We start from the raw sequence: 11,024 nt of genomic DNA, 5'->3' as shown, positions 1-11,024 counted from the left end.
GACAGCTAAGGAGGAGGAGGAGTTGCCTAGTGTGAATCACCAGGATTCAGCAAAGCAAACATAACATTTTGGAAATGTTAAATGAAAAGGGTGAATACAGCAAGCATTCAGCTCCTTGCACTACTGTGGCCTCACAGATATACCGGAATCCATCTTTTCTGATGGACATATGACCTGATTGGTTGATGCCTGTCTTGTACCAGTCATTGAGTATTTTAACTATTGGTATTGGAATTAGACACTTATAAAATTATCAGTGGGCTTGGGGAGCAGACCTGTAGAATGATATCACAGAAGCAACCTGCCAGGGAAGCTATTTCCCTGTTTCTAATTAGGAAGATGGGAAATGAGCAGGCTGCCATAGGGCTTATTGAGTTTAAAAAAACTCACTGCTGGGAATACAACAATAAAAAGAAACAAACTACTAAAACATGATGCTACCTCGTGAACAAACTTCAGACATGCTAACTGGCAGAAGCTAGAATAAGAAATCACTTATTATATGATTCTATTTGTATGAAATGACTAGAATAGGCAAATTTATAGAGAGAAAGTAGAGGTTGCCTGGCGTGAAGGGAGGGGAGAAAACCAATTATAAATAGGTAAAGGGATCCTACTGAGGGTCAGAAAATGTTCTAAAACTGATTTATGGTGACAGTTGTATTGCTAGGTAAATTTAATGAAAATCATTGAATTATATACTTGAAATGAATAAATATGACATATAAAAACTTTTTAATTTTAGAAATTAATACTTTTTAAAATGTTTTTTATTTTATTTATTTATTTTTAGAGAGCGGGGAAGGGAGGAAGAAAGAGAGAGAAACATCAGTGTGTGGTTGCCTCTTGCATGCCCGCAACTGGGGACCTTGCCCGCAACCCAGTCATGTGCCCTAACTGGGATTCAAACCAGCGACCCTTTGTTTTACAGGCCAGTGCTCAATCCACCGAGCCACACCAGCCAAGGCTAAAATAAAATTTTTAAATAATAAAAATAAATTGTTAAAGAGAAAAGGAAAGTAACACACTACGGTAGCTGTGAAGCTGGCCAGAAAGCTGCTGTCAACAACTGACTCTAATATTCCCAGAGTTGGACTTTGGATTCCAGGAAGCTGCTGCAGAAGCACCACACATCACTATGGCCTTGCTTTCCAGCAGGAATAGTTAAAACAGTCTTCCAAATCTCACATGAGAGCACCTAGCTGCAAAAGAGCCTGGGTGGGATACATAGTCTTTGCTTTCCAACCTCCACAATATGGAAAGGCACCCTAGGAGGTAACATGGGGAATGTGAGAGGTAGGAGAAAAGACCGCTCTAAACAGAGCAAATAAATAAACAAAGACCCTTAGGTCTGTTCAGGACATTTTTTTTAAAGAGGCTTATTGGATGGGCCATGATAAGCAGTTTGAATTTCATACTAGATGAAATGGAAGCCACTGAAAGGTCTTAAGCAGGGTGGTTTCCGTGACCAATTTTGTACTTCAAGAAGGTCCCTCTGGCTGAGTGTGGAGAATGGGTTTGGGGGACAATAGTGGAAGCCAGAGACCAGCTAAGAGGCCTGTAGTCTTGAGATGAGAGATGATGGTGGCCAGGAGTAGGGTGGTGGCAGAGGAGCTGGAAGGAAATGGGTGGGTTTGAGACATGTCTAGGACATAGTAAAAATTGAATGATAGAGGATTAGAGGCATAGAGATAACCCCCAAGTTTCAGACTCATGAGCCTAGAAATGTCACCTTACCTCTTTCTTGGTTACCTTTTTTCTAAAATGGGGTGACTATGATGGGTATTCATTTATTCAACAGGTATTCACAAATCAACTACTATGTGCAGTGGATGTAGGTAAAAAAAAAAGTGCTTTTCCCAATGTCTGGCCCCAGAGGAAATGTGTGGGAAAATTTTTCTTTTATCCTTCAAAGTTCAACCCAAGTGTACCTTTCCTCAATTCCACCCCAAACCATATTGTTTTTAGCACTTCTAAGCTGTGGCAGTCAGAGTGCCTGTGTGGGAACTGGACTAAACCAGGGAGAAGGGGAACTGGATAAGGCACAGGCCTGGGCTTAAAACAACAGGGAAGCAGGGTGGGGGAAGGTGGTGGGGAAGGAGGGTCCCAAACACGTCAAATTTCAAATATTAGCAACTCCAGGGTCATGTTATTTCTTTCCACAGGGCCTTTGTTAATGCTAGTTCCTTCTGCCCAAAATATCTTTCGTCTTATTTATCCTTTGACTCAGTTTTTGGATGTTTCCTCCTCCATGAAGCCTGCTTTGCCCGACCACTCCTCATCTGTGTTTTCTTTGCACGTGCTGCTCACCACAATCAATACTTCTCCCACTAAATGGCCACCATCAGTTTGGTTGTCTATCTCCCCACTGGAGAAGGAAGTTGGGGTGAGGAACTAAAATAAAATTACTTGAAGCTTTCAACATCCATTAAAAAAATACTTGTGGAGCACCTACTTTTGTGTCAGACCCTGACCTAGGCAGCTTTGGTGAAGCAGATACACATGAGAAGAAACAAATTAGAAGGATTTTAGTAGAGAGGGAACAATTCTGTTAGTCAGAATTGGCTAAGTTCATCTGCAATAACAAATAAACCCTGAAATCTCAGTGACTTAATACAACCCAAGCTTATTTCTTGTACATGAGAAGTCTGATGTGAGTGAGCAGTGTCTAACCTCCATCTGCCATTTGAACATGTGGCCTCCCAGGCTTCTGTGGCAGGAAGAAAGGGTAAAGGAGGTTCATGGACTCTGACTGCCTCAGCCCTTCTCTTCAGAGCCCATTGGCTAGGGCTAGTCATATGACTCCACCCCAACTGCCAGGGAGGCTGGGAAAGTAGGAAAACACATGAACCATCTCTGCCACAGCATCCCAGGCTGAGTGAAAGTCATATGTGTGGGAGGGGATTTGGGAGCAGCACATAGACTAAAGGATAAAGTCACAATGCCTGGCATGGACTCATAATAAAAATCCAGTGACAAGATTTGGGGGGGGGGTTGCTTTTATTTTTGATTTTTGAATGTATGTGTGATTGGATTTAAGCATCTTTAGGTGGCCTCTTTAGTTTGCCCCAGTCCCCACCACTCTCTCTTGTTCTATACCCAGCCTGCCTCCCTGCCTGGCCTGAAAAGGCCCCTGGTGTGTGTCCCCAACCATAGCCTTTGTCTTTATTTTGCCTGTCAGATGACACAGACTGTTGATTCATGCCATAGAACTATGTTAATTACAAACCTGAGCCAGACCAGCCCTCTCACCAAACCAGGCAAACTCAAGGCAGGATCCTGAGCTGGCCTCTCAGACCCATGGCTCCACCTCAACCAGCTTTGTTTCTTCCAGAAAGCCCTTCCTCTTCTCCAGGCCTCAGTTTCTCCAGGTATCAAATGAGCTCCGGAGTCCCTGTCTACCTCTACCAAGCTTGTTCTGAGATGGGGGAAATGAAGAAGACATTTCATTTAATCTTCCAGGGCCCCCAATTCTCTTCTAAGTGAAGCTGAGGAGCTCTAGCCCCGTCCCCTCTCAATGCTGAATAGAGGTACCCCACACCAGCTGAGACAGAATCACAACCACAGAGCTCCAAGATTATCTAGATGTGTATTTTATTATCATTAGGATTATAATTGACAAGGAGAAGGTGTCTAGCAGGTTATATATAAGCCACAACATCCAGGATGCTGTTTACATATTACCACACATATTTATCCCAAATTCCAGGGTGATGTTTGCATACCCCCCCTCATTTATCCCATGACTACCACACAACACAGCACCATAGGGTGTCTCCACCTAAAATGCTTCCCCCAAGCAGAACACAGCTGTGGGTCTGGTGCTGCTACCCACAACACACACACACACACACACACACACACACACACACACACACGAGAAGGGGAGGAGACCCTGGGTTCTGGAGGCCAAGTTTACATGTGGCAAATCCTGACACACAGGGTGGGGGATGGAAGCCAAATTTGGGCATCACCACTTCAATTACACCCCACCCTCACTGGCTGCTTGCCCCCAGAGGCACTCTGAGAATTGCTTAGAAAAAACACAGAAGGGACATCTTAGCCAGGGCTAAGGCAGGGGAGCAGGCCTGCAGGTGGGAGAGGGTCTCTGGGATCTGCCCCCTTGCCAGCGATGCAAAGTGAAGTAATACAGGTTTTTAACTCATAGGATGGCTTTCTCATGTCCCTGAAGGTAGGGGGCAAGGTCAAGGGTTTGGGCGTGTGCATACAGAGGGGCTTAGGTTTATGATGAGAGATCTAAGGAGGAGGGAAAAAAGGAGTCACAAAGGGATAGGGCATACAGGGCTCAAGACATTCTTAGACCCTAAACTCGATTTTACAGGAAACTGCGCTCACTCCTCCAGGGGCTCCCTGGTCCAGGCTGCCCACTGCCCAGGGTGCTGCCCCTTCTCCTCGGGCCCCTGGCCCCTGCTCAGGTCACCGAGGAGCCCCAGCAGGAGGCTGGCTTGACCACAGGCTCCCTGGAACCCACATGGGCCTCCCAAGGCTCTCTTGCCCGGATGCTGGCGTTTCTCGGGCATCAGCTCTCCTTCCTTCTCTTCCTCCTCCTCTTCCCAGCTCCTGTGGCCAATGGGATCCACCAGCCGTCTGCCTGGGTGCTGCCTCTTGGTGAAAGTATACCTCAGCCAGGAGGAACGCCGGCCAGGGTGCTGCCGCTTCTGTTGTGTCACATCTGCTGGCCACATAGCTGCATCCTCCCGTCGGCCTGGGTGCTGCCGTTTGTGGGGCCCCACAGCCCCTCCTTCTTCCTCCTCCTCTCCAACTCCCTCTTCTGTGTCCTCCTCCCTTTTGCCTGGATGCTGACGCTTAGAGAGCCAGTCAGGTTGAAAGCTCTGGGACTCTGGAAGGAAAGAGGCCAGTGAGGGAACCTCCCCACGCCCCGACCTCTGTGTGCCCACTCCAGCCTTCCTCCCAGGTGAGGTAGAAATTCCTGCAGCTCTCACCCTGAGCCATGGCCTTGCACCTGTCTCCCCGGACCCATAGACACACACACTCACACAAATGGTCAAAGGCATGACTTCTGGTTCTAATCCCAACTCTGCCACTCCCTAGCCATGTGACCATAAGCACCTCAACCTTTCTGAGCCTCAGTTTTCTTCTTTGTAAAATGAAGGGTAATAACAGTACCTATCTAAGAGACTGTTCAGAAGATCAAATAGTGTGATAGGTGTTTGAAGGGCTTAGAATAGTGAGTGTCTGGCACATATATGCCTCATAAGTAGTAAACAGTCAGACTATCTCCCAGCACAGAATCTTCCCCACTGAAGGTATGGTCTCTGGGACATATTCCCAGGATTGAGATCAAGAGAATCTGGTCCCAGGAAGGGGTCAACTCAGGACTCTAAAGAAGGTGTGGTCAATGAGAGTTTCTGAGAAAGAGGCTGGATGACCAAGTGGCTCCCTCTCCTCTGCTCGAGGTTCCCCCAGGGCAGCCCCGGACAGACTCCCCTCTCACCTGATTCGAGATTTCCCTGGACCCCTCCCAGCCTCTGGAGGTCTTCCCGAAGAAGGAGGAGGCGCTCTGCCTGGTGCAGAAGGTCATCCAGGCCCCGGTCCTCCGCAGCCATCGCTGCCTCCTGCTGGACCACCTCGGGCTGTGTGTGGCCTCTGGGAACACGGGTCAGGGTCAGGGTCAAAGCCATGATGAGCAGCAACCAAGGGCCAGGCATCCTGGCGTCTGGGGTCCGGAGGACAGAGAGAGAACATAAGCGTGCCGCACCCACCTCCCAGTCTTCTGCTTCTCCCCTTTTCCTGTCCCAGCAGGTCCCCTGAGGCCGGAGTAACAAACCACTCAAACGCCATTCAGCAGGACCACCTGCCATCTTGGAGAGGGGGCAGCACGAGGATTGCCTCGGGCTCTAGGTGTCCTCATCCATAGAGGTGCTTGGAGGGCCTGCCCGTGCCCAACTCTGCCTGCGCGAGCCAGGAGGCCGTGGGAACCCCGTCGCCACCGCCACTTCCCAGCGTTCCGTGGCGCTGGGACAACCAGCGCCGGGGTACACTCGGCAGAACGGTAACCAAGCCTGCAGCGCTGGCCCGACGGCCAGGATGCCCATTGTCGCGCCGCGGGCTAAGATTCTCCCCGAGGTTCCCAACACTCCTTCGCCAACACTCTAATTCCGACTGGAAGATACTATTTCTAATGCTAAGATTCTATGACTAAGCTAGGAATCGAATTCTGACAATAAGATCCCAACCTCCCCGTTAATTCCGACGCTAAAATTCTATTTCTAACGCGAGACGGAGATTCTAAGGCTAAATTCGATTCTAACACGAAAATTCCATTTCCAACGTCGGGATTCCGATTCCAACTCGCAGGCTCTCACGCCGACGCCCTGTATGCCTACTTGCGCCTCACTGTCCGGACACCGACCGGCAGCTGGCGGTCAGGCAGGGCTGGGGTGGCGAATCTTCCACGCGACGCCCGGATGGCGGGACGGGAGTGCACAGGGGTGACCGCCACCGGCGAGCCGCGCCAGGGAAGCCCGGGAACAGGAACGCGCACTGCACCTGTGCGCAGATGCGGCGGCTTCTCCGGAGCGCACTGGAGGGTGGGAGCAGAGGGGTCCCCTTCCCGGACACCGCCTGCAGGGAGAGCGGGACGGAGGTGGTTACCTGGCGAGCGCGACCTCCGCGGTACGGGTCCGGGATCCTGGGGCTGAGAGTCCGGAGTTTTGGGGTCTGGAGGCGGTGGGTCAGGAGTCCCAGAGCGCTCGCAGGACCCCGGACACCGGCGCCCGCTGCTCGGCCCGGCAGCTGCTTATATCCGCGCGAGGAGGGGCACGGGTGAGGTCAGCGAGGAGGGGTCGAGGCCACCGGGAAGGGGCGCTGACGGCAGCGGGCCCCGCGAGTACCCCGCCCGCCGGCCTGCCAGCTCCGCCGGAAATCTGGGGCGGGGGCGGCGGGGCGGGAGAGAGCTCGAGCTGACACAGACCGCGAGACGGGGTTCTAGTGCGGCGTCATTCTGCGCCCAGCTCTGAAGGTCTGTTGTCTAAGAAAACACTCATGTAGGGCACAAAAAGACAGAGACACAGAGAATCACACAGAACGAACGAGACACCTGGGAAAAACAGGAGATAAAGACAAACACATAGAAATGCGTACAGAGAGAAACAGAGAAGAACACAGCAGACACACACCACTCACCACATGTGCCAAAGGATCAGAAAGGCACAGAGATAGAGACGAGGGGGGAGAAAGGAGCAGGTAGAGTGTGAGAGGGAGAAATTCAGGGGCAAGTGGGATCTGAGTTCTGATCTTGACTGTGTCACCTCTGGCAAATGCCTCCCGCTCTCTGGGCCTCAGTTTTCTCATTTGCACTGTGTGGGAGCGGGACAGTTTTCAGAATGCCAAAACTTGTAGTCTGTGGGCCACCACCGTTTTTTTTCCAAACAACCTAAATAACCAACAATTTTTAAAAGATGTTATTTATTTATTTTTAAAGAGAGGAGAAGGGAGGGAGAAAGAGAGAGAGAGAGAGAAACATCAATGTGAGAGGGAAATATTGATGGGTTGTCCCCCTACCCCCAACCCGAAACCCAGGCATGTGCCCTAACCAGGAATCCCACCAGCCACCTTTTGCTTTGCAGGACAACGCCCAACCAACTGAGCCACACCAGTCAGAGCTGAATAACCATCATTTAATAACCAGAAGAACTCAGGAAAAATGTGGATTTATGACTTCTCTTGGAACAGTGGACCTACACTTCCTCTCTGGCTGCCCCTGGTCACCACACTCTCGACCACTCCCTACTGTCTCCCAGTGTTTTTCCCCAGTCACCAAAGAGGGACGACATTGGAGTTTGTGGACCCTGGGCCAGAAAGTTGTTGGGGTCCAACCTACCCAAGCAAAGGAGGGGAGGGAATATTGGGAAGAGAAAAGCATGGATGCCAAGGAGCTTGTCCCTCAACCACTCCCCAAAGTCACATGATACCTTGGAAGAGAATCCTGCCACATCTAGTCCTGGGCACAGCATTTAATGGCTCATTTGTCAGTCCTAGAGAGAGAGAAGTTAGCCAGACCCACTTAAAGGGAACTGCATTTTAGACAGAACAACATCTGTGAAGGCATCTCCTACCTCTGGACAGTCCTAAGTGTCGTGCCTCCACATTCAACATTTCTTCAGCTTAATACTTTAACTTAGTACCTGTTGTATGCCCAGAACATGCTAGTGGTCTGGCAAGGGATTGCAAAGTATTTAATTATTACTCCTACCCTTGGCAGAGCACCCAGTCTTCCTGGCACATCCACTATCTCATTGTATTCTCACATCACCCTGCAAGATAAACAAGGTAAAGATTATTAGTCCTACTCTACAGATAAGGAGGCAGAGGACTTTGAAGGTTAGAAGTAGAAGGGAACTTCCAGATTATCAGCTAGAGTCCTCTCCTCATTTATTTTTACTTTTTAAATTATATTTTCTTGATTATGCTATTACAGTTGTTTCAATATTTCCACATATGCCCTCCTCCACCCAGCACCCCCAACTTCCTCAGGCAATCCCCACACCATTACTCATGTCCATGGGTCATGCGTATAAGTCTTTGGCTGCTCCATTTCCTATACCGTATTTTACATTCCCGGGGCTGTTCTGTAACTACCAGTTTGTCCTTCTTAATCCCCTCACCTCGTCACCCATTCCCCCACACCCTTCCCATCTGACAATCGTCAATACGCTCTCTGTATCGATGATTCTCTCTCTGTTCTTCTTGTTTGCTTATTTTGCTTTTTAGATTCAGTTGTTGATAGATATGTACTTGTTGCTATTTCAGTGTTCATAATTTTGATCTTCTTTTTCTTAAATAAGTCCCTTTAACATTTCATATAATAATGGTTTGGTGGTGAACTCCTTTAGTTTTTTCTTGTCTGGGCAGCTTTTTATCTGTCCTTTGATTCTAAACGATATCTTTGCTGAGTAGAGCAATTGTGGCTGTAGGTCCCAGCTTTTCATTACTTGGAATATTTCTTGCCAATCCCTTCTAGCCTAAAAAGTTTCTTTTGAGAAATCAGTCTTATGGGAACTTGCCCGCAGGTAACTAACTGCTTTTCTCATGCTGCTTTTAAGATTCTCCCTTTATCTTTAACGTTTAGCATTTTAAGTAAGATGTGTCTTGGAGTGGGCCTCTTTGCATCCATTGTGTTTGGGACCCTGTGCTTCCTGGACTTGTATGTCTATTTCCTTTACCAAATTAGGGAAGTTTTCTTTCATTATTTTTTCAAACAGATTTCCATTTTCTTCCTCTTTCTGTTCTCCTTCTGAAACCCTTCGAAGTTGTCCCAGAGGCTGCTTACACTATCCTCATCTTTTTTATTCTTCTTTTCTTCTTGTTGTTCAGATTGGTTGTTTTCTTCTTCCTTATGCTCCAAATCATTAATTTTATTCTTAGCTTCATCCACTCTACTGTTATTTCCCTATAAATTGTTCATTATTTTAATTAGTGTATCCTTCATTTCTGACTAGATCTTTTTATGCTGCTGAGGTCCTCTCTAAGTTCCGTGAGGATCCTTGTAACCAGTGTTTTGAACTCTGCTTCTGATAGATTGTTTATCTCCATTTTGTTTAGTTCTGAGGGGGAAGTTTTGTTCTGTTCTTTCATTTGGACCACGTTTCTCTGTCTCCTCATTTTGGCAGCCTCACTGTGTTTGTTTCTGTGTATTAGGCAGAGCTGCTATGGCTCCCTGTCTTGGTAGTGTGGCCTAATGTAGTAGGTTCCTGTAGAATCCAGTGGCACAGCCTCCCTTATTACCCAAGCTGAGTACTCTGGGTGCGCCCTTCATGTGGACTGAGTACACCCTCCTCTTGTAGTTGAGCCTTGATTACTGTTGGCAGGTCAATGGGAGATATTTACCCAGGCCAGTCAGCTGCAAGGACTGGCTGTGACCACTAACCACCACCCTCCACGCCCCCCACCCCCACCCCTGTAGAAGATCAGCTGTGCAGGGGCAGGATGGTGGTGCTCTGACATGGTCTTAACTGTCCACTGGGTGGCACTGGAACCTTGGGCTGGGGGGTCTGGTGTGGGATTGAGACTCCCTGCTCCTGAGATATCAATCCTGGGTTTTTATCCACCACATATGGATGTGCGACCAGCCAGTTCTGCATCTCTGCTCCTCCTACCAGTCTGAATGGATGTGGTTTCTTTAATTTCATAGTTGTCAGACTTCCATTCAACTTTATTCTGGTGGTTCTGAGTGATAGTTGTTTATATTTTAGTTGTAATTTTGATGTGGTTGTGCAAGAAGGCGAGCCTTGTTTACTTATGCCACCATCTTGACTGGAAGTTCCTTGTCTCCTTATTTTTAGATGAAGAAACTGAGGCTTGGAGCCCTAATTAGCTTCCCAACTCCCAGGCACATTTTGTGTCCCCAGGGGCATATTGTTGGCTGGGGTAAATTGCACCAAGGCTTGCTCTCTCAACTAGACTCCAGAATTTGAAGAATCGCCAACCCAGCTAAGCACTTAATCAGAGAGACCTGTTATCTTTCATATACAGTGGTGGAGGTATAAACTGATACATCTTCTTTGGGCGACAACCTGAAAATTTAACACTTATGTACCTTACACAAGACAATTCCATTTCTCAGAATTCATCCTACAGGTACCCACACCTGTGCGTGAGGATGTGTATACACAGGATATCCAATACAGCATGGTTTATAGATGCTGTATTGCCTGCATGTCTGTCCACCAGGTGGCGCCTGCTTAAATCAACTAGGGCTGGTACAAAACTATGGAGTAGTGTTGAAGTTTTAGAAGAACAAGGCTGTTCCATAGGTACAGATGTGGAACAAGCCCTAGGAAAAAAGCAGAGTGGAGAACAATGTGTACATCATGTATATCTGGGTGGCGGCACGGGAGATGAACTGGTATGCTCTAATGCAGAGACTCTGTTGGGGTGCACAAGTACAGTGCAGAAGGGGAACTGGGGAGCGGCAGTGCAGGGGGGTTGCTTAATGCTGTTTGAACTTTTTCTCTGCAGCATTACCTAACCACAAACCAACA

At 48.3% G+C, this 11,024-nt stretch overlaps 1 protein-coding gene across 1 annotated transcript; it reads right to left on the bottom strand.

Annotated features, from left to right (window-relative positions):
- Window positions 1-3,577: 3,577 nt before the first annotated feature.
- Window positions 3,578-6,792, bottom strand: TRH (thyrotropin releasing hormone). Its single transcript, XM_090282970.1, has 3 exons — window positions 6,637-6,792; window positions 5,477-5,698; window positions 3,578-4,861 (listed from the first exon to the last, which is right to left on the bottom strand). The coding sequence occupies exons 2-3, from the start codon at window positions 5,688-5,690 to the stop codon at window positions 4,353-4,355; spliced, it is 723 nt and encodes a 240-aa protein (XP_090139096.1). The 5' UTR covers window positions 5,691-5,698; window positions 6,637-6,792; the 3' UTR covers window positions 3,578-4,352.
- Between the last annotated feature and the right edge of the window lie 4,232 nt (window positions 6,793-11,024).

The sequence above is a fragment of the Furipterus horrens genome, unplaced genomic scaffold (assembly GCF_987537825.1).
Source record: "Furipterus horrens unplaced genomic scaffold, mFurHor1.1.pri manual_scaffold_7, whole genome shotgun sequence".
Lineage (NCBI taxonomy): Eukaryota > Metazoa > Chordata > Mammalia > Chiroptera > Furipteridae > Furipterus > Furipterus horrens.
This window is presented reverse-complemented; position numbering and strand designations above follow the sequence as displayed.

What these genes read in the sequence shown, in the direction of transcription:
- TRH (XM_090282970.1), bottom strand. Translation starts at nt 5,690, where the DNA reads ATGCCTGGCCCTTGGTTGCTGCTCATCATGGCTTTGACCCTGACCCTG. An exon ending in CCAGGGAAATCTCGAATCAG is followed by an intron (nt 4,862 to 5,476) that starts GTGAGAGGGGAG and finishes CTTTCCTTCCAG; the next exon opens with AGTCCCAGAGCTTTCAACCT.